General features: G+C 39.8%; 3 protein-coding genes across 14 annotated transcripts in view; 1 reads left to right on the top strand and 2 right to left on the bottom strand.

Moving 5' to 3' along the window:
- LOC143343937 (pleckstrin homology domain-containing family G member 5) overlaps positions 1-10,595 on the bottom strand; it is a 95,590-nt gene extending 84,995 nt beyond the window's left edge. For 2 of the 11 annotated variants that reach the window (XM_076769361.1, XM_076769362.1), the window contains exon 1: positions 10,384-10,595. In XM_076769361.1, coding sequence (XP_076625476.1) covers positions 10,384-10,419 — 36 coding nt within the window. In that variant the 5' untranslated portion in view covers positions 10,420-10,595. Of the gene's footprint in view, positions 1-64; positions 4,277-10,383 lie in introns of those variants that run through there. The other 9 variants (XM_076769352.1, XM_076769353.1, XM_076769354.1 and 6 more) reach the window with 9 other exon arrangements.
- A 68-nt stretch (positions 10,596-10,663) lies between these two features.
- Positions 10,664-18,149, top strand: LOC143343939 (uncharacterized). 2 transcript variants are annotated; one of them, XM_076769366.1, is made up of 11 exons: positions 10,664-11,219; positions 11,326-11,514; positions 12,287-12,543; positions 12,755-12,926; positions 13,126-13,307; positions 13,500-13,736; positions 14,056-14,158; positions 15,124-15,186; positions 15,455-15,549; positions 15,639-15,795; positions 15,874-18,149. In XM_076769366.1, exons 1-11 carry the CDS (start codon positions 11,126-11,128, stop codon positions 16,656-16,658), a joined length of 2,334 nt encoding a protein of 777 aa, XP_076625481.1. In that variant the 5' UTR covers positions 10,664-11,125; the 3' UTR covers positions 16,659-18,149. The 2 variants fall into 2 exon arrangements, with proteins under 2 accessions (XP_076625481.1, XP_076625480.1); XM_076769365.1 differs by having other exon boundaries at positions 15,115-15,186.
- Positions 18,150-22,984: 4,835 nt separating this feature from the next.
- Ss (aryl hydrocarbon receptor spineless) overlaps positions 22,985-23,893 on the bottom strand; it is a 131,478-nt gene continuing 130,569 nt past the window's right edge. The window contains exons 10-11 of the mRNA XM_076769364.1: positions 23,577-23,854; positions 22,985-23,458 (exon numbers count right to left, since the gene is read on the bottom strand). Coding sequence (XP_076625479.1) covers positions 23,641-23,854 — 214 coding nt within the window. The 3' untranslated portion in view covers positions 22,985-23,458; positions 23,577-23,640. The remainder of the gene's footprint in view (positions 23,459-23,576; positions 23,855-23,893) is intronic.

The raw sequence follows: 23,893 nt of genomic DNA, 5'->3' as shown, positions 1-23,893 counted from the left end.
ACGATCGTTTACGAAATATCGCGCGGTCCTTTGGCCACGGGACTCGAACAGTGACGCGCAGTACCTGATTTGATCTTCGATTTGTTCTTCCGGGGTTCTACCGGCGTTTTCGCTTCCCTCGCGTTGCGATCGGGGCCTTTCTGGCTCGTCTTCTTCGACTTTTTCGAAGCCCTCTTCTCGTCCTTCTTCAGCGTTGTCATCGTGCCAAGCTCGATGCTCGCGCAAATGCATACGTCCAAAGTTTTTTTTTTCTATCTCCGTTGTTCCCCGAGTCAGAGAAGAGAGGAAAAAAATGGATTCACCGCATCTCCCGGCCCGGACGAATTGGCCACGTTTTCGGTGTCCTCGAAAAATTCACTGCACTCCGCCTAGCAGAACCGTAGGAATTGGCCGCAACATTTCGCCGAGGTCAGCTATCGCGGAGATAAACGAGCGATTCACGTGTAACTCCAATCACGCGAAGCATTTAAAGCGCTGCAGATGAACCGTCAATAAACACCGGCGCCGAGGCCGCGGGGGGGCCGAGTTACGCGGATAACGAGTTCTGAGCGAACAATTAAACCGTTTTCGCGCGATACACGGTTATTGTAAATATCTTTGGACCCGGTATTCGCCGCGGCGGACCGTAACGTTTCGCCAATCACCGCGATTGTCCGTCGCGCCAAACTGAACCGATCGGTTTGGATCGCATTATGAGTTGCCCTGGAATCCTATGATTGCTACAAGCGCGGGAAAATGTAAACGTAAATTCGATTGGAAGTCCAGATGCGTTTATAGGGCATCGGTTGCGCCCCCCGATCGGATCTGAAACGCTTCGAGCCCGTACTGTACGAATAGGTGTAAATTCAAATCGATCCCAGCATGATTCCAAGCCTAAAACTCTCGGAAGTCTCGATTGTTTTACAAGTTACCGAAGTCTTGATTGGCTTTGGAGCCTCGAGAGTTTCGGCAAGTTTCGAGAACTTAACGAGTATTCAGTATCTTACGAACATTTTTGTAAATTTTATACGAGCAGTATCGTCGACGTAAAATTTTAAAGGAAGTCGAGGAACGAGTCAATATCTTGGAAACATTATGTTTAAAATGATATGAATTTTCTGCTATTTTACAGATTCGAAGCGTGTCATCTGTGCTACTATATAAATTAGTTCGTTTAGACGATGTGTATGTTTGCACGCGATAAACTGGAGAACCACTGGACCGATTTAGATAAAACTTTCACTGTTAGATAGCTTATTCCTCCAGTTTAAACACAGGCTAGTAGTATTATTCTACCATAACTAGAGCTAGAACAGCGAACGAAAATGTAAACCAAGTTTGTATTTCCTTTTCAATCAGCAGTTTTTAAAATAAATTGTTCGAAATTAAACGGAATGTAAGTTTGAAGCGACTGTGCTAATTTGCATCCTGAGTGTTTTATTTACGTTAATATTGGGCTAATAAATTTACTTACAGACCCTACAGTGGGGAGTAAACCCTTATTCGAATAGTGTAAAACCAATAATACCAACGTATAGCAATCTGTTCCAGACGTTCACTCGATCGAACAGTTAAATATTTATCTTTCCCGTTGCGGAATATTTGATTCCACGATCGACATTTTTATTTAACACGTAACGAAAAGTTTATCTTTTACTCGAGACTCTGGAATAAAAATTTTGGTACGTGACAAAAGTCAGAAGTAAGGATCAGGGTCTAGAATAGGTTTACTTTTGTCATCATCGAACTAGTCACTATATTTATTTTTCTCGAATGCAAAATATAATTCGCGAACGAACAGCGGGCAGAGAAGCTAATATTACGTATCAATTAATCATTGAAATTTTCATATCTGATATTGCGTTGCACTTGTTTTGCATTTAATCAAAGGAACGCTTTCGATCACGCGTTGCAACTAGAGTCGCACATAATCAGTGTAATTCTTTCCTTATCATGTTTTCTTTCTTATCGTTACGACACAAATTAACCGTATCTGAGTTATCAAACGGAATCGCGCGTGTTTTCTTTTCCCGAGAAGTCGACAAAATTCGCGCCACTTATTCTACGACCGCGGACCTCCGCTTCGCGATCGACGGAACTGAATCGATCCCTCGATGGCGCGACCACGCTCGCGTTATGCGATTTTTACCGTGAAACTGAATATTTCGCGTTGTTTTCGGTGGAAAATTCGAGCTAATGCGACACTCGAACGTATTTATAGTAGCATTCCGTCATCGGCAATTAACGCTATCGTAAAGGTGAGAGCATATCGTAGCATTATCGTCGTTTGACGGGAAACGCAAGGAGCCATAATGTGTTTGCACCTTGATAGCGCTTTAAAAGTTCGACAAGCAAACAGATTTAATTCCTCGAAGCACAGTAGGTTCGAAACTGTCCCGTTGATACCCCGATTAAAAATGTAATGAAATAAAAATTTCAATCGTGGAATGGAATATTTTAGAAGGAATAAATTTAGCTGCTTTATCGAAATGTCGCGAATAGATTGATGTAAGTTGGTCTCATTGTTTATCTATCGTTTGAATAAAAATTTACATATCTGCGACTGGCACTAGCAAAAGCCGATCAAAAGGAAGGTTCGCGTAGCTTCCAGCTATGAAAACAGTAGACCGGTGCTCCCGATTCTGGCCTCGAAACTCGCGCTAGTTAGATCGATGCACCGTGAACCACGTAACACGTTGCCACGTTCGTGAATGCGCCGATAAGGTTACCAAAGGTGGCGCGAAGTTCGCTCGATCAGAGCGGGAAGACATCTTGAACACTATCGCCAATTAAATATAGAAAATACAGGGCGATTCTAGTACCTGGGCCCACCTATAACTCTACTCTAACCTAAAAATATAATAACCTCTCTTATCTTCTAATACTGTCTCTAAAAGTGGAATTCTTTCGATATCACAGTCATCGATGCAATTTAAGGTTTACTGTATCAGTTTGTTGCATTCATATTTAATATTCAAGAGCAATTTAAAGCACTATAATTTTGGTAATTCGTCAAATAATTTTGTACAATTCACTTTTAAAAAATGTGACAGAAGTAACATCGATATTGTTAATGTTCTTAATGGGAATCCCCAAGGTCTCGAGAGAAGCGCTTGGATATTTCCAGCAATTACTTGGACGATAATACGATTTCGAAATGATCTTTGCGCCTCATTACACGCGATACGATTTACTGTTTATCTGTAGGTATGTTACGAGAATAATCATGTTCCCGAATTCATAGAAACAAGCCTACTATAAAGTAATCGATGTTTGGAACACTACAATAATATAAAAAAATATAGTTTTGTGGAAAACGCGATAAACGCTGGACGTTGGACTTTCCACGTGCTTTCTTCGAAATTATACAGTAGAATAAATAATAGAGTAGACTATCTCAAGCACGTGTCCAACCTAATCACAAATGTTTTCAAAGAATGTTTGGAGAACACATCGTCGATTGGCGATGAATGTTTACCACAAAATTGTTTTGAACGTCTCCCATCGATATCTGAGATAAACGAACAGAAAAATAAATACTGCAAAAAATTCAATAAAAATCGAGTATCTCGATCGAACGAACGTCCCAAGTAATAAATCGCTAAACGGTTGCTTTTGTTGCCTACTGTTCGAACAAAACGTTTCCCGTCTCGGGTGTCAACCTTGAGATCCACCGGGTGGCTCGTTTACCAGCGCGAGGAAACCTACTGTGAGTCAGCGTCGGCGCGTGCGGCGCTAAAACGCTTAACAACCTATCGTCCTCGTTTCAGAGATTCGTGCTACCCGAGCCGTGCAGCCGATCTTGCGTCCTTTCTTCGTTCGAACGAACCCACCATCAGGACGAGCGGATTTAACCGGTCATCGTCGATAACCCCGGTGAATCGGTCGCGGTGAACGGACGAACGACGAAAGGAAAACAAAAAAAAAGGACAAATCGTCCCGACAGGGTTCACTTGTATTCAACACACCCGCACACACTTGCACGCAGGCTTATCAGCGGCGATAAGGCCTCCGTTCGCCTCACGGAATTCGCTCCCGAATCACGACGAAACTCCGCGGAGCGCGTACGTGTATTGTCGCGACGATTCCGTACGAATTCAGCGCGATTTCCGCGCGCGCGACACAAATGGTGAAGAGGTGGAGAGAGGAAGGGACCAGGAGGGGAATAAGAGGAGAAGATTCGAGCGTGACGATCGAGATAACGTGTTTTATCGCGGCGTCTTCTCGACCACGGGCCGGCGACTTCTATCGATTCCGCGCCGCCTAGACGCGTAACGCGAGCGCGAAAATCGCCGACGCGCTTAGCCAGGAAATTAAGAAGACAGGTGAGACGAGGTAAGCGTTTCGCTGTGGGCGACGTTGGAGGGGAGACCGGGATGGAAAGAGACGGACGATCGTTCGACGAAGCGAAACGCTCGATCGGAGAAAAGAAACCGTCGCGATCGGCGGAGGAAAAACGTGGTGTTGCAGCGGTTCTCAATAGCTGCTCGCCGAAGGATTCCCGATTTCGAGTGATTTTCCATTCGATACGCGCGGATCTGTATCGAACATTTTTATATACAGGATGTTTCCGAAATAATTTGTCTGTACGTAACGTAACTTTTCTTTCGGTGTTTAATAATCTGGTAAGCGTTTCTACTTAGATAATCAAGCGTATGGTAATGATTTCGCTTCCACGCTTTCCCTTCAATTATATTCTAGCCTTTTTACCACCTACCGAACGCTGGTATGTGGATTTTGTCCTTTCCCACTCATGCTTAACGAAGTCGTTTCTCTCAGAGAAACTGAGTCGAAAACGAGCAGTGGAATTTTTTTGTACGAGGCTTCGTTTTCGAGAAAATCGACTCCGAAGTTGTTTGGCGTTGACAGACTGCACCGCGTGCTTCATAAATTTTCAAACTCGATTTCCTCGTGAACAAAGCTTCGTCCGAAAACCATTTATTGGACATTTTTTATTCGATTTTTTATGGAGAATCGCCTTCTGGAATTCGCATCGTGAAATACCCTGCACGTATTATAGTGTTTACGAGAGTATCAATGACCCGCGTCGCTTTAACGTCCCGCGAAGGACGTTCGCGGGTGTCTGTAACGCGGTGTAAAAAGTTATAGCACTAATGTAGCCACGAAACGGCTGTAAATCGGCACCGTTTTATTAATGTCGACCGAGAAACTCGCCGACACGTGCGACATTCAGAAGCCGCGAAATAAGAGGCGAATTTTGTAACGGCTGTTTTACGACCAGATACGCGGATTAATGTTTTAGGAACACGTGGCGTTGCGTAAAAGACGTTAATCGAAAGTGAAGCGTCGTTTCGCTCTCGCGAAATGGTGAAAAAGCTAACGACACGGGGGATAAAGTTATTTCCACGCTAACGAAGTTTTAATCATCGCCTCCGCGACGAACCACCCGTGTCTCGAAGTAAGCGTCTCTGTTTCACGGACGTTCAAACCTGTACTCGTGTATTCGAGAACAGTTATCCGGGTAAGTGCTCGTACATACGATTTATTTAATTTACGTCGTCATAATTATGTCCAACTGCTTCTATTTATATTATATTATGATACAACACATCTGCACAGTGAAATAGTATACCAATTTAACTTATTCCGGGTACAACTGTCGAAACGTTGATTGAACAGAGAAGTCCGACATCATTAATTTGGATCAAGGGTTCGATAACGACGTCCGACGTACGATCCACTTACCGCGAACTAAATCACCGGTTTCAAGACTGTGTTCGTGGCTTCCTTTCGTTGGAAAAATCCCGGCTGTTTACGACCGCCGGAAGGGGCTGTACAGCCACGCGCGCATAATCGCGAAACGGGGCAAAGTTTACGCGAACCCACCGAACGCATCCCCCGAGCACAACGTGCGAAAATGTCGATACGAATTGTCTATTTCTAGGTCGCGAAAGTAAGCGGATCGATAGCGGTGCTCGGCGTAAGGAAGACTGGTGAACTCGCGTACGACCTTTGTCGGGAAGTCCACGCGAGCGAAAAATTCGCGCGTGGCTCCTCCGGGACCGTCGATTTCCGGCGTTCAACCCCACCGAAACTGGGGGAATTTCTGCCTCGAGGCGCTTTCCCACTCGACAGGGCCATCCCATAACCGAATCGAACGCTTTCTGGCTTAATAGTTTCAATACGATTGAAATTTGGACACGTACTAAATTATTGGACGGTGTCCATGTTCTTTATTGTGGTTAACGCTTGAAACCGACTTAGCCACCTAAGGTTTTGACTAGTACCAAATCCAAAATATCAAAAAGTGTTTGTTTCGGTTTGCAACGATCCAATGAGTCGAGTTGTTTGCTATAGGCAAGTTTTGTCGTTTCCTTGACATCCATAGCCAGTTAAGGACTCGCTCAGGTGTCCCCCCAGAGAATCCAAGCGCATGAATTGCCATACTCTGAAGCGTTCTCGCGAATCGATAGACGTTTAACCCAAATCTATTTCGTTTGCTTACTCGCGTTTAACGATGCTCACACACCTGATGTTTGCAGACATGTGAACCTCGTCCGTCTGTGGAATAACAATTTTCAACGTTCGGGGGACTGATCTTTGAAACGCGAATTCCAACGCATCTCTCGGAATTCAGTTCAAATGAAATAATAATTTAATACTAATAATTTTCACTAAACAAATGTATATGGACTACGTTAATATGCGTTTCTTTCTAACTTTTGTATCAAAGGACAGGCCCCATAGAGTAAATAAATAATAGACGTATGGAATTACAGAGGGATAATTTGGGCATTTAGAGTGTCCTTAGCAGGCAACGTGGACTCTATAGTAGCTTTTTATTGATAGGGGTCTAGAATTGGTCAAGAGTTACGTCATGCATTGATTTTCAGTTGGGAAGTAGGTATACTTGGCGAAAGGAATATAGTGGGGTACTCGAGGCACGCTCAAGTGCTACGGATAGAGATACCCTTAAGGGTACACATCGCTAAATGCCTTCCTCACCGCAGTGTCCAAGCTCTTAACGTGCTATATTGTGTCCAAAAAATATAAGATGTTGCTCCCTGGGATTTTGACTCCCAACATTAAGTGTCCTATCTGTCTTCACCCCTTGCTGACTTTACGACCTCGTGATACTTCTTCCCACCGAGTATACACCACCTCCCAGACCTAGGACTCCTAAATTGATACAAATGTCTTTGCTCGACGGATTCCCCCTGGCGCGTCTAGACGCCCAAGGGAGGGATTCTAATAGTAACGGTTCCAAAAAATCGATTTTCCACATAAATAAAAAATACAGTGCTTCAAACATGCTAACATCGTTCAAAAGGATAAATGGGGTTTACTAAAAATATTGGTAGCGACAAATATTAACAAATAACTAAGATATAAAAGTACTGGTACACTATTATCTATTATTAATATAACTACACAAGACAATGTGCGAACTAGTCACAGTTCGATGGTTGTCCATAACACTACGCAAAACAAGTTAGAAACTGGTTGAACGAGAATTATGCGCAAAGGTAAATTGGTCGCTGGAGACCAGTTCTTTGGTCTTCCAAACTACGAGATCTCGCACCCCTAAATTGAAATGTTCACAATAGAGAGCTCCACGCGAAGAACTAAAGCAACGAATTAATAACTCAATTACTAAGTAGGATAAAATGGAAGTAGGCGAACCATGGCTCTTTATAATTCAAATACACCGACAAATGTGAAAATCAATGTTTTTTTAAATTTCCTTGAACCAAATTAGGTCGGATAATGGAGAATATTTGTTGAAAAATGTTTCTCCCATCCCGGATCTCTGCTAGCCGCTACATCAGCGATCGAATTAAATCGCGACCTTCCGTTCGACTTTTAAATGTTGCGCCACCCCATCGCCCGAAGTCCCATTTAAGGGGTAAAGGGCACAAATTGGCGGCATTGTGAACGGTCGCCTGAATGCTGGAGCATGAACGGGTAACGCAATTCAGCGACGCCTTTATTAAGTCAACAACCTGCTTTTAGAAATCCGTCGCATTTCAGCGGGGCAGAATTAAATTCAGAGCGAAATATTCAGCATGGCCGTGGAACAAGGACGGCGGAACGTTAATTGGCACGGAATCGCCATTGCGCCGAAAGTATTCGGTAATTAACGGGACAATTGAATAAACAATGCACGACGAGCACTTACCGCGTCCGATGGACAATGGTTTCTAGTTTTTTATTCGCGATGCTCAGTATTGCATCGTTACACCAGAGAGCCAAGCAGCGTCGTCGAACGATAGAAGATGCCCCCGTGGGATTCCCCGATGTTCCATCGACGTTCTCGACGATTCGATGGCGATTCGTTTCGAAACTTTAAATAGGAAGATTTGAATAAACCCGAGGAACGATTCGTGCTTCGAAATAAACACGGAAACTTTCGTCACAGATCGCGTAGATCACGGAAGTACATTTCAAATTCATGACTGAGGTAATGGGATAAATGTCTCGTACCAAAGTCAAAGTTTTCATTCAAGGAACGATCGTGATTCACTGGTACCACAGAAGAAGACACTTTCAACCTCGACAATTTTTCATCGAGAAATTATAAAATGAAACGTTCTTTTGTCGTTGTTAAAGAGGACACTGATTGTTACAATAACGATCATTAAATCACAATTTTCCAATCGATTAATCGACTTTTTGTCGATACTCCTCGAGCGAGCACCTTGTCGAGCGAAGTACCCCGAAAGCCCGTGAACCCGCGGTGTTTTTGAGCAGAATGTAGCCGACCGCGTGGCGCAACACCTGACACAGGGTGGTACGTTTATCCCCACCAGCTGAATACTCCGATCCACCCTCACCGCCCTCGGCAACACGATTCAACCTCGAATTAGACTTTCGCCATTTTAATTCGTTAAGTTTCGCCTATGTAATTAGACGGCGTATTTGCGGAGAAAGCCGAACCAAAGAGCAAAAAAAAACGATGTTGTTATCTTACGTCATTCTAAATAAAAGAAAGTACAGAATTCTTTTAACGATTCAACTTGTTTCGTCATATAAAATCGCCCCCTTTCCTATTATACTACTACCTAAATAATTAGGGGTTGATACCATAGTATATAATACGCCCAAAAATGGATAACAGATTTAAAAGAATGTCAAGTTGTCAAATTATGTTCCTCTACTAATAATGTGGTGAGAACCTATAAATATAAATAGAAAAACTATTGCTTGTGAGATACTGTAAATTTTCTTCTAAATTCCTGTCTATTTTGTTAGAGAATATTGCCTATTTTTGTTTAGTTTGAAAGTATGTGGAGTTGACATTTCTTGTTTCGAAGCATTAGTCATGGCTAGATTACGCGAACGGAAATTCATTCTCGACGTGCAATGATACATATTTAATAAATGCTAGTTTAATCTTTGGGTTGATAATCTACTTACAATGGATCAAACTATGTATTCTCAAAGTCATGTTTATAGTACAGGCAGCGCCATCGATGGCAAAGTGTCCATATTTGTAACGATATAGTTTCTATTTTTGCCGCTAGATAGCGTGATAAAATTATGTTTATCTACGAAGGATAACCTCGAAAGAGGTACGAGAAGTTATGGCAGTCAGATTGGGCCATGAAAGTTCATGAGGTGTAAAGTCTACTTACATACCCTGTCTATGCTTGTATTGTTACGTCACGTATCTCATCTCATACGCGTCACATATGCATTTATGCGAACTATGCAAAATGACAATTAGAAATCTTTGTAGTATTAAACGGATTTCTGCCTGTCACATTGTTGTAACTTTATTGTATTAAAATGCTAATCATAATAGAAGCTCCAGTAACGGTATCGGTAGTTTTACTTCATTACAATGAATAAAATTGTTTTATAAATAAACAAAATATGTGTCTGTACATATATATTTTCCTAACAATTAAATAATTTTTAGAAACAACAATACAAGTGTCCATACGACACTTCTCTTTTATTCAAATATATTATAAATTCTATTGAAGCATTTACTATAAAGTTATTACTTACAGAAAACAAAAAATTTCGAATTTTTTTATTCGAGGTTATTACTATGAGTCGTTGAGTTCGTTTCAACATGCTCTACAATGCTGCATTATAAAAAATACATGTTAATGCACAAAGAAATGGCAATGACGTACGAAACTCGGAAAAAACTGACCTCGAGAGCCAAAAAACACGAATCATAATATTCTGAGCAATCGAATTTGTCCTGGCACAGTTGTTCACACCAGTAAACATACTGGAGACATTTATGAAATTAAATGAAAGTTGTTCAGGTACAAACGTTATATAATGAACAATGTGTGTACATATGGTTAAAAAATTAACGCACATAAGTTTCAAATATCTTTATACACTTAGTCGAAGACAAGTTTGTTGCCCTAAGGCAGAGCAATGAAACGTATATTGAATAATATCGTAAAGCTGTTTACATACCGTGTCTCGTTTAGCATGACGTGTTTTATTTTTCATCGTTTAGTCTTCATTTTGACGAGCTCGTGAGTGCTTACAAGTCCAAACCAAACGACAGGTGCCAGCAAGCATGGGAAATTGAAAGTCAAACGGAACGGCTGCTTGTAAATACTTGTAACCGTTAACACTTAGCTCGCGTAAGCATTCAAATCGAATGCACCCCTCAAGATGTGCGACATATCTCGATACGCTCTATATATCCCGTCGCATGGTGGCGCTACGTTTACCAACGTCGCAATGAAAATCTGCCTTTCACATAAGATGTGACACCTCGCGGCCAACGTTAACAGAAATGCAATATTTTCCGGTAAAGTAGTTTTGGCAGTTTTTCGGTACGTCGTGCATGGAAAAAGTATGGGAAAAATGTAATATCGTATTGCCTCCAACGCGAATCGATTACGTTAATTTATGGCTCGCGTCGCTGCCCCGAGTGCGATAAACTCTCGTGAGTCGTGTCCTTAATCGCTGTGCACATTAGATATAGTACCATCATCGCGATAGGGCGCTCGGAACCGTATTAAAACATCGATCGATGAAGTGAAAGTGATAAAAACCGACGAAAATCAAGTGTTTTTTCACCATGTAGTTGACAAATCTTTCTCAACAGGCCTTTAAACTTGTGTCGCATATCAATTCTCGCGTTATTCACGTACAAGGTTAAAGCGCTCTGATTCACAGTTATTGCTTCTGACCAGGGCATTAATAAATGAAAATGAGTGGGGATATGTTTGAGGGAAAGGATTACCCTACCCAATGGGCCCTAAATCCTTCTGCTTATCAGAATATGAGTAACGATCAAGGTAAATGGAGTAAGAAGTATTTCAGTATGAGATGCGTATGCGATTCATTTGCTTCCACCATTGTACAACTTCTAATCAATGTGCAAAACTCTTGATCGCTATTCAGTTGACTGGGCAGCATTAGCTCAGCAATGGATCAAAATGAAAGAGACTGTAGTACCACCGGCACCACCTCCGCCTAATATTAATCCTGTGTGTTCTGGGAACGATGGTAGTGGAGAAGCTCCCATGGATATGGACACAAAAGACGATGATATACCACCAGCACCTCCTGCACCTACAATTAGTGGATCAGGTAATGAATAAAAATTGAATTTCTATAGTTCATTGGAATATGCTAAATAATTAAAGATATTTGTATACAATATTCACATATAATGAAAATAATTTTGTACTATGTCTACCCCTGTGTAAATGTTAACAATTCACAGCAGCTAGTGTAATATATAGCTCTTTTAATTTGAAGAAGTAAATAATAATCCATAAACTAGATTAGTATTAGCACAGACATAACCTAGACCAAGCTAGTACTAGCACCTGTGAGGATACCAATTTTTTTTCTGGCGATTCTGCATCGAAAATAAGCGCATATTCGTGTTCTTTTTTTTCTTTTTGCCAATAATTATTATTTATGAAGATATTCAACGTTTAATTTTTTAATCTCTTGTATGTATTATTTCTTGAAGTATTAAGAGTTGCAATGGCTGAAGCGAATGGTTGTAGGTTCGTACCAGAAAATTCCGGGTTCAAATCTCGCAAGGAATAGAAATTTTTTTTTTGCAAATTAAAATTATAGAATGACATAATTGTGATAATAGAATATAAAAGTCTATAAATGTTTTAATAGAAGGGTAATATCAATTATTAAATATTAAAACTTAATTTTTGGACAAGGAAATATCCCTCTTAGATTATACCGCAAATAGAGGGACACCCTGTAATTGTTCGTTTGATTTTCTGTTTTGTTTGTAACCTAACATTCGCAGATATATCTAATTCATAAATTTCGAACGACTTTTGATTTATATTTATGGAACTACTTTACAAAATGTGTTCTTTAATGCCAGCCGAAGCATGGAACCAATGGAATCAATGGGGTCATTGGAACAGCTCAGGTTCTGGAGCAGGTACTTGGGAGTGGACTGGTGTTCCTCCACCTGGTGTTTCTATAGGTTCTGATGGGAAACCTATGGGAATTCCTACAGTACCAGTAATTCCACCTGCTCCGACTATATCGACTACCGCAGAATTTAGTGTTCCACCTCCAGCAGCACCGTCATTATATTCTTATAACTCAGTACCTCCGACACAACCTTACAGTCAGGTTAAAATTGTATTTCTAATATAATAGACACCTAGAGTCCCACGATTCCCGATTCACTTAGGCTCGGTAAAGAAAGAATGAACCACATATCGTGTGACAATGTTGCGTGTGTAATTGCAGTCGAGAATGTTTAATTTCCGTAGTATCGAGATTAGAAAATGAAACGCGGAGGAGATTTGAAATTTACAGATAACGAGTGTCTCATATTTAGGTCAGTAGTTTCTGGTCTGGGGAACCTCCGGCTACAATACCCCCTCAACCACCTCCTTTCATGAAAGGGGTGAGACACGCGAATAGAGCGCCGCATATGAGGCCCATAGATAATGTACGGTGTCGGGAAGACAGGGAAAAAACACCAGAAGAAGACACTACCACGACAATAGGTACGTTCACGAAACGTTACTTTCGTCAGGTGTGTAGGCGAAATATATCAATTATACTAGCAAAATTCATTGTCTTCATTAAATCGGTACTCGCCATATTTCCGAGTTCTAAGAAATAGTAGGGATAATTTTATGGTATTCGCCAAATAACAAAATTGTCGCGATAATTGTTCGTATGGTGAGAATATGTTTCCTCCAGACGCGGCAAAACGTAGGCAATTACCAGCGTGGATTAGGGAGGGTTTAGAAAAGATGGAAAAAGAGAAACAGAAAGCTGTGGAAAGGGAAAGACAGGAAATTCTGAGGAAACAAGAGTTGGAAGCTCGAAAACAAGCGGAAGACGAAGCCCGGGCAGTTCTGAACCCTTCTAAAAGCAAATTTGTGGGTATCTTGGACAGTTATGGGGTTACGTCGCTATGGAGGTCGAAGTTCTTGTATAGAACTAAGCGTAAAATACTGTTGAAAATTTTTGCAATATGAAAAACTCGATTTTATCATCCCCCTATAGTGGCGTAACCCCTTAGAGCGTAAATGAGGTAGCGTCATTTACACGGTTGGTCTTAAAAAATGCAGGATTCTGATTCCGAGAAGGAAACAGAACAAGAACCTGACGAAGGGGTACGAAATCAGCAAGTAGCTGAGAAAAATTTCGAACGTAGCCAAGATATTCTTCTCCGACCGCGGAAATCGCGATTTCGAGACGCAGATTCACCTGATGCTCATATTCATACCGATAGAAGTCCGACCACTCCTTCCAACACGACTCTAAGTATACCCAAGCGAACTAGAGAAGAAATTCTGCAAGATGCGGTACGTTTTACAACTATCCGTCGATAGTATTATTTACAAAGAAAGTCTTGTAAGATTTTGAATATCTCTTCGTGGAATTTTTCACGAACATAGAAGTGCGAGTAAAAATTTTTATGTTACAATCTGTAGTCGACTACAAATTGATCAACTTTTGTTGAAATGATTTTTTCGTCGGATTATTGGAATAATCTGAATTCAATAAAGATCAAATTTCAATACTGTTGTTACACAAGTGTCGCAACACTTTCTTGGTAATGAAATAATATTAATGGGTGTATCAGTGCCAGTAATAACATTGGATGCAATTTGTGTGCATCAGATGTTGAAGGTACGGAGATCCCTAACGGAAATTCTTCTGGAGGTAACCAACGAAGAAATCGGTTCTATATGCAGAGAGGTTTGGAGCCGCGCACGTGCCAAAGGTACCCCAGATACACACGATACAACTAACAAATTGATATTTCATACTTTCGCTCATCAGTGCACAGAATCTGATTCACACGAGTCTCGTGCAGTGTTGCGGTGAATTTTATTTGCCCATTTCTGTAATATAAGCCTTCAAATATTAAACAGAGATTTTTCAATTCATAGAGTTACTTATTCGATAATTTCAGGATATCCTACTTTATTTTCCAGGATTTATACACGTACTATAAGCGATACTCGTATTTTCTTTTTCAATAGATATTGCAGAAATAATTCCGATCGAAAGTTTTCTTTCTTTTTTTAGTAGAGACGAACCTCGCGTCCCGATACGGTCTAAAAGATTAAAATTTTGTATTAGATTTGTAGTTCGGTGAAAAAAATGAGTGGTGAAGAATTACGTGATATGTACTCGATGTAACTAGTGTAATAAAAGAATTCGAACACTGTGCAGACGTCGCATAAAATAAGTAATACGCGAAAAACATTTTCTACGAATTACTCTAATATATCTATCGATTGGCTCGATAAGAAACGATCTCGAGGAAACAGATATCGCACGTTCGGATTATATAAAGAGAACTGTTTTTTTTTCAGTTTCCAATTTCTTTATATTTCGCGGCACGCGTTGTAGTTGTCAGAATGTTATGTCCCTAACTTTTTTTTACACAAAGTATCTGTATTTATTTTCACTGATGTCGAGCTACCTTATGGTCGTGCATAACTTGTCATTGAAATGTATTACTAACGTCACCTCTAAAGCAGTTTCAGTTTTGTATTTCTAAAGTGATTCGTTAAAGATTTCTTAAGGTGTATGAGGAATGATGCAGGATCTCGACTCTCCTTGTGTGTATCGATGATGATGATGATGATGATGATCAGTACCATTTAATTTTGGGGGGTATCCTGAGGATAGCTCTTAGCCATTGGGTACTAAATGCGTGTGTATTGTAAGTCCCTGCAGGAGAGACCCCCGTCGCATCCTTCAACAACATGGCCCCTCTTGCTCAGATCACTCGTAAGCTTGGTAAGTCCCTATGTCTTTACAATCTTCAACGCACGGTCATCCTAGGAACCGGTCGTGTACATGCCAGTCACTTGTAAAATGCATCCGTGCATTACCGCTCTTTGTAGCCATGCTCGCTTATAAGTCTATCGTGAAACGAAGATGTCTTTCAGGACATTTTTCGATCATAGCAGCAGCATATTTAGTGCTCGAGCGTATGTCTTTACTTTGAACGACAAAACGAACGTCGTGTCGTGGACGTGCATAATAAACTACTCGTTTCGTATAGGTCTGGGCATCTATGGTGACAGCAACAGCGAGTCTGAGGAGGAGCAGAGCGAACACGTCCAGGCTCAAAACAACGACAGCGACGAGGAGCTGATTGTGAGTTTCTTAACTCGAGAATCGTCGTTTGGCAACTTAATTCTCATGCATATGATAAAAATAAAATTTGCAACAACTTGTTGTTGCAGGAAACTTTGAGACGGCGGCAACAAGCGTTCAAAAAGACGGAGGAGGAAATCGAGGCGCGTCTTGCGGAGGAGGATGAGAGGGATGAGCAACGTTACGAGGAGCATTATAATAAGCAACAGGAAAATCATACTGGTAATACAAGCTGCAAGGATACAGGTATGTTTCGAAATGAAATAATACCTAAGGACGTTGTATTGCATCATTAAGCGTAACTCCGTAACATCACTACTTTAGTTGATGAAAAAGAAACGGTAAATAATCAAAGAGAAGCGTCTGAAACTTTATCGAGCGGCGGACAAAGTCCACAGCAACAAATCGTGCCGCCTGATACGGCAAAGACCGATACTCCGTCGGGGTCAGCCGATTCCGAATCTAGCAGTTCCGAGTCGACGAGCTCTGACTCGAGTCGTAACTCGTTGAAGAAGAAAAGATCGAGCAAAGTTCGTGACCGTGATTATCGAAAGAGGAAGTCGAAGAGTAGGAGTAAATCTAGAGGCAGGAAGTCCCGGTCCCGTTCCTCCGAGCGTGGTCGCAGGCGGAAGTCCAGGTCCAGATCGATAAAGTCTTCACGTAAAGAGTATCGTTCAAGGTCTTCGAGCAATTATAGGTCGGGGAAGAAGCACAGATCGCGATCAAGAAATCGAAAACGTCGCAGATCCCGTTCGAGAAGCTGCCGTAGATCTAGATCCGTCTCGACCGCGAGGAAATGGTCGCGATCGCGTTCCAGGGGAAAGAGGAAGTCCCGTTCTCATTCGAGAGGCAGAAGACGTAGCCGGTCCTATTCTGTCAGACGCAGTAAATCACGTGCCAGGGACAAACGAAGGACACGATCACGATCCAGGGGCAGAGACAGAACCCGATCCCGCTCCAAGGACCGCAAGCGTTCCGAATCTTACGTTTCCAGGAGCAAGAGGAGGAGTAGATCTAGATCTAGGGATCATAGAAAGTCACGATCGAGATCAAGGCAGCCGAATCATCGGGATGGTAAGAAATCGTCGTCGCATCGGTACAGGAATTGAACCTGACCAACTTCTAGCCAAGGTTGTATATACATATTCATATTAATAACTTTTTCGAAATATTCGTACAGACAGAAAAAGTGAGAGAGAGAAGTAACGAGAAATACTTTTTGTTCTCCATAGATATATGTATATATATATATGTATACGTAATCGTACATGTATATATATGTATACATAGACGTCGGAAGCAAAGGTTTTCATTGTGATTGTCCATTGAAATTTTTCCATGTGCGCGCGCGCGCACGTTAACGATGTCGAATCGATTAGGTCACTTCTGTCCGATTCATCAGGCTCGTTAACTTGTAATAATAATGTCCAGCCAGTTTTGTAATTATATCATGAGAACATCAGATTTTTACCTCTGTAGTGCTAACTCGTGTAAACCTAACCTCTATTCCTTTTTTTCTTTCTTTTTTTTTTTTAAGAACAATCAGGAACACGTATTTACGCGCATCGCCGAACTCTCTGTTGGCTACTTATTCCGATTGATCTTCTTCTCCGACGCCATTATTTTATAACGATGTATTCGTTTTATACGAAAGGTTATTTTCCTACATTTCGCGGTATAGTGACTCGGGTCGGACACCAATCTACTTGTGGCGATAAATACTGACTATCATTAAGTCGTTAACCTTTCGAAAACTTGATCGTTGTTGCATCGCGTATCTTTTTTCATACAAGTAAGATCATAGGTACACGGACGTACTTTTTACTACGCATTAAAAGTCGCTGCTGCTGGGTAATTATACGGGAGCCAGATTTAAACAATCAAGAAATTGTTTAGAGGGAAGACTTACGAAGGTCGCTGGAAGTCAGTGTCGCTTCCACTTTAGCTATACTTGAATAGTTATTGATTTAGCTTGAGACAGACTTGTAAGTTTCATACCTTGTATCCTATTTATAAGTTTTCTTAGCATTAAAAATTAGGCGAGGTACCAACGGGATTCGACTTAACATTTTCACGATGTTCGACGAATGATTCCTTCAAAGAAATTTTTTAATTTTTAGTGTTTGTAGAGCTATCGTGGTGGTCGAATTCCGTAGACATGTCGATTATCGATTAATCGATGTACCGCGCGTGAGGAAAGGTGCACGATGTAACAATTAAAGTGTTAATTAGACGAAACTGATTAGGTACAAATGAGTTTTATATTAGAGATTCGAGGATGCCCGACTCGAATGCATAGGGATCGCAACAATTTGTTTTATTATTTAAAATTATTTTTTGTCCGTCCCTTACGTTATGATTTTCGCCATATCAAATGAATAGAAACGATACTGTTACAACCAAGATGCATAAAATCGCGACACCATCCGTTGCACATACACACAGAGATTTATTGGTTCCGGTTACACGATTGAAGTACGTTCGCATACGTAAAACCGATAATTTCAATGTGTTGTAAGTACGGACCTTACATACATACTGCTATGATAAGTGTAATGAGTCATTTTTAATTGAAATAAATAAAAGGAATGAAAAACGAAGCATATTTAAACATAATAGAGCGAAACATATCTACCTTGTACGATCGTATTTTGCGAAGGTAAGCTTTTGATTTGTTCGAAAGTTGCACGTGACGAAAACAACAGGATTTTCATGTTTTTCCGAGTCGTATTATTTTGTCTTTCTTTTGTAATATATATTGGGAATTAGACGACACAATACGTCCGTTCTATTGCATTATCATAATTTATTTCATATAAACATTTGATACAGTTTTAAAATTTTCTTTGTAGAGCTTAAGCTTTAGTAGTAGTGTTAATAGTAATTAGATTCTATAGAATATATCGGAGATAAGTGGATGGAGTGATCGAGAGTCAAAGTTTGGTTTGGCATGATATCGTTAACGTTCACTTTCATACATTTGGATATATAAAAGAACATTTACAGAACGGAATGCAACGCGTTTATTCTTCTCGTGCGGAGTGAGAGGACGTGATTTCGAGAAAAATAACGCGAATATTGAATTAAGTTTACAAACAATGGGTACAGGTATCTGCAAAATTGTTGTAGATTTTGTTTCTTAACTTGAGCAACGTTTGTTGGGTTGAAATATTTGTTTAAACTTTACTTGAGGAGTGTGTCAATCCCTAGCAGTAGATATATCATTTTAGCAATATTTTTCTTATAATATTAACTTTGTAGCAACATATTTTCTCTGTATAAACATTCTTCTTTTTAGTAGATACCTATTTTTTTTATTTTTTGATGTTTTTATTACGTTTATTCTTAATCTTCTTTCACTGACCAAAGCTGTTTTGATTTCTGGTTAAGATTGTTTCTTCTTCTTTTTTTTTTTAAATAAATATAAGTTATTCAGAAGCAAATCTGACTAGTTTTGTATTAACTTTGTAATAGTTAATAAATTAAAATAAATAAAAATTTCTATTTCTACCTAATAATTCTCTACGAAAATACTTACAAGTTAGAACAACTTCTTAGTGCCTAAATATATGCTTGTAAAAAAAATAAACCTCTAATAAAACATTTTTAAATGTAATGGAATTGTGCCCTTTTTTTAATTTCAGCTACTTGAGTTATCAGCAATTTTTGTTAATGACTCTGCAAGGTATCCCCGAAATATAGTTTAAGGTGTGGCAGGGATCTATTCCAGAATCATTGCTAATAGTTCGAGTTATCAACAGTATAACCAGTTCCGAATAACGTTAATTTATATGTTACATGCATTAAGAAAAATTACAATTGTGTCATCAATTTGATGTTCTATTTTCCACGAACTATATAACTTGTCAGTGAAAGAATTAAGAATCTTTTAAAACCAATAATTGTGGACCAAATTTTGTAAAAGATTCAATTTGCCTTTGAATACAATTTTTCTCAAAATCCATCAAGCAAAGAAAATATCACTATTCGATATATTTTTGTCTCACGTTTATTTCAATTTTCGCCTATGCTAGATACGTGCAATAGTATCCTCACGTTTGTAGTTACATTTGTAAGAACTCAATAAAGATTGGTCTTGGGTCTGATAGTCCTTTGTATCGAAGCAGGCACTCGGTGATGTTTGTTATTGATAAATGCTCATTGTCTCCAATGTAGGACAGAAAATAGTTAATGATAAAAGTCTCGTTTTAATGATCTAGTCTGACGGGGTCACGATTAAATTACATATCGTCTGCAGATACCAGATAATATAAAATAAGGTACGTATTTTGATCTATGTGGGTAGCTATGGGGAGTCTATATCGACTAATCTTATCTATGCTCGTTAAGAGATACCTTACTTTAAATATACAGTAAATATACATGTATGTTTAAACTGTCAAAATATTCTCACCAATGTGATCAAGCAGGGAACAGTTAATGTCAACCCTTAAACCATAGGATTCGGTTTTTCGACCGTCAGTTTCTCTGTAAATATTGTTGTAATCTATTATAAAAAGAAAATCAAATGAAAATAACCTTCGAAGAAAACTTTTTTTTATGATTCCATTGCCCCATCTTTGAATTTCGGAAAGTAACTTGAATGGAAGCTCATGTGATTTAAGGGTCGACAAACGATTCAAGGGTCGCGATTACTCGCGCGGACATATTTATAGATAAATGTGTACAATGGAGAGGTAATCAGTTTACCAAGCAAGATTGTCGGCAGGGGTGAATTGCTAGTGAGAACATTGTTACAATTTAAGCATAGTGGATATCGTTAATTCGCTTTATGTATGGACTAGACTCAATTACTTATAATAGTAGATCTTCATACGATATTGCAAAGAAATGTAGTTTCAAGCTGTTACGATCGAAGATGTGAATTTACAATGTAGATTGTCAACACATGTTACTGACACTATCTTCGTCTCGTATCCAATAAATCCCTGTTCTACTATTTTTATAATGATTGTGGTTTGTTCACTGCATTGATACGGATGAGAGACTTAATAGCAAGAGCTTTAATTAATTATAGAGTTTGATATGTATAGTAGTTTCATAAGAAATATTTGTAATAATCGTTTATTGTCACTGTTACAGTGTCAATTTTTCAGTGTTCGTTTTTAATTGTCGATATTTTACAAGAGGAATACTTTCAAAAATTCCATATAAAGTACGAGAATAGCTAACTCACTCTGGAAAGAACCACGCCAGTAACACGTGTCGACAAACCTATCGCAAAACCGATCAGCGGACTGGATGTTTACAAATAATCATAGCAAAATAGTTTCGTATATTGTATAACACTACAACGACACGAAGTAGGTAAAGTACAGAATAATCGTAGCTCAAAGGTCAAAAGACGCGTGGATTCGAAGGAAAAAGACGTCGCTGGTAGCCTTAGAAATCATTACCATACTATCCGTAAGATGTAAACATTCCTAGTAGTAAATAATACAATGCACATTGCGAGACACCTAACGTTATCATTCAAACAATCTCAGTTTCTTTTGACTACACGAAAAAAAACGACTAAATAACTCTGTCCCTTCCTAATTAAATTATTTCGTGTCGTCAAAAGAAATTGAAATTTTTTGGTACGATAACTTTGGGTACTTCGCCTTGTATATATTTTTATATGTAATATATATAATCTTTTTATATATATCAAGATCGCAATAGAAAGAAGGGCGACAACGCGTCGTTTCCTTCCAATTTTCCATTCTGATATGTATACTGCAACGTATCGCAAAGTAAAATCACGTTTCTCTTCACCCCCCTTTCCTTTACCTTTCTCTCTGGAGATTCGAAGAGTCAAAATCACACTTGTCTGCGAGCAATACAACGAGTAAGTCGATCGGTTCGTTCCTCGTTAAGATTTTCTTCTCCTTCCCCCATTTTCTGGTTCCTTTTCCAGCGGTTTTCACTTCCCCGAGCGGCAGACGTCAACGCATGTTCGCGAAATGATAGTACGTCTATTAAAATTATGGAAGGCCCGTCTAGCTTTGCTAAACGTCGATTACACATGTACATAAATAGCGTATAAATTAATTAAGTACAAAAATTACAAACTTATTAACAAAAAAACACATATTGGCGAGACTGAGGAGTTCAGCCGAATCGAGAGTTTCGTGATTTTCACTGTTTTCCCCGTTTGTTTTCCGTCTTGGCCCGTTCGTTTTATGTTTTTCTCTTTCCCGTTTATTTATTTATTTTTTTTTTTAAATAGGAAAACGTAAAATGTGTGATCTACGCTAGGGCTGGGTGTCCATTTGCATATTTTTACTCCTTCCTCCATCTAAGGAGTCTTTTCTTTAAAAATATATGGAGAGAAACATTAGTTTTTGTTTTATGAAAACAGAAATGTTGTATAGATTCTCGTTAATCAAGTAGAACCACTTAATTTATAGTCAACATTATGTAGATACCACAAATGCAGTATTTCCCCTCTTCTTGCAGTTACGTTTCATCGTTTTTCCACTGTCTGCGCTAGCAGTAGAAATACTTGATTAGTGGCATTTCAACAAGAAAAAGAACAATTTTTTAGTTCATCAATTGTAATATACAGAAAAATTCGACGACCAGTCCCAGCCCTAACTTACGCGAAATAGTTTTTCGTCGAGGGCGTGCGAAATACCTGTCATTTAACGAAATAAAACACTAACACTCATTGTTGATAATGCAATAAAGTACCGCACGTTTAATTACCTAACGCATATCACAGAATCCATGTGTACACCTTTAAAAAATTATTACACACGCGAACGCAACGACACGATTAACCCTTCGCCGTTTCTCTATCGATACCGACTCGTGCTCGTTTCTTTAATTTAAATTCAAATTTCCAAGGAATTATCTCCGAGCGATAAAAATAATTCACGACATCGGGAGATAGATTGCAGACGCTGGGAACTTTAGTGTTTCCCGTTAACAATAATTCGAACCGCACGGGGTTAAGCAATTAAGAAACAAAGCAAAGATAGTACGTACAGCACGATCACACAATATATACGTAGGCCTAATTAAAACTGAATTCCGTGTGTATGTTGCGTTTCTTGCAGACCTGAGCATTGTTTCTATTTAGAGTTAAGTTGCTGAACTTTCATCTTGCTCTCCCTAGCATTGTACGAGCAGTTCATTTTTTAAGTTGGGTACACTGAGCCAGAAAATAGGGGTTCCCCCTTACTATTAGCGCCGCCAGTGGAAAAACGATGAAACACTACTACTATTTTTCGTGCGTGTAGTAATTGTTTCATCGTTCCTCCGTTGGCGGCGTTCATAATAGAGAATGCAACTATTTGTTGGCGTAATGTATTTAAATTTCCAAATAGAACAAATAAAAATTTCCATATAGACTAAATAAAAAAATATAATAAAACAACGTTACGTTACTTAAATTATTTTTACAACAAGATCGCGATATGAAATAACCTCTGCCCAGGTCTGGTTTCTCGTAGCTCGATCGAGGCGATTTTGTTTGTGCTCCTCGATAGAATTAAGAATTGCGTTCTGTTTTCTTTCAATTCAGGAATTAATCACGAGCCCCGGAAGATCGCGTTACGTTAACTTGAAACGTTTTTTCTCGCGATCTTCTCGTGCTCGTTAAGCGATCCGTCGAAAAGAGTAATCATCACCTTTCACACCTGCTCACGTTCGACGAGCTAGAAACTTGGAACTGCACGTCCCCCGGAGAACTTTTGCGTGGAACTTAACAATACAGATGAGCTAACGTAATCAGGCATACATACACGTACGTCGTAGCAACGTCGGATATCATTAACTGTAATGAGTATGTTATGTTACAGCACTATACGAGAATACTCTTAACAGTTTAACCAATATTATCTGTATGGTACAGTTGCGCGATTTGCGATCCGTTTCGGTGAAACCATTTCCTGCGAGATATCTGCGAACATTTCAAAAGAAACTAGTGAACGTCTATTTCTATAAAAGGGTTAATTTTACGCTCTGAACCTCTTTTACAACTTGTAATTGTTACACGACCGAATGATAAGTAAAGTCACCTTGGTCACTAAAACGGAGCGATGCTGAGGTCACGATGAGACTATTGGTTGAGCAGGGTGTTAGTCACCTCAGAGATGGACAGCAAAGGACTCCCGGCGTCCGGTTTGGAATCTGTGGGACAGTTGGGCCCATTCCCCCCGCCGATGATCCCACCACGTGTTGGTGCTGAGGGTGGTGGTGCGGTGGGTGGTACAAGACGTTGTTGTTGTTGGTGTTGCTGTCCTGGCCGATGCCCATGCCGACTCCCGTCCCCGTTCCCACAGCTGACGGGGGCGTGCTGCAACCGACAGTGCGTTCACCCGTTATTTGCAACCCC

This window comes from Colletes latitarsis, chromosome 7 (assembly GCF_051014445.1).
Source record: "Colletes latitarsis isolate SP2378_abdomen chromosome 7, iyColLati1, whole genome shotgun sequence".
NCBI classification, from domain to species: Eukaryota; Metazoa; Arthropoda; class Insecta; order Hymenoptera; family Colletidae; genus Colletes; species Colletes latitarsis.
The sequence above is the reverse complement of the archived record's forward strand: the minus strand, read 5'-3'. Positions and strand labels throughout refer to the sequence as shown.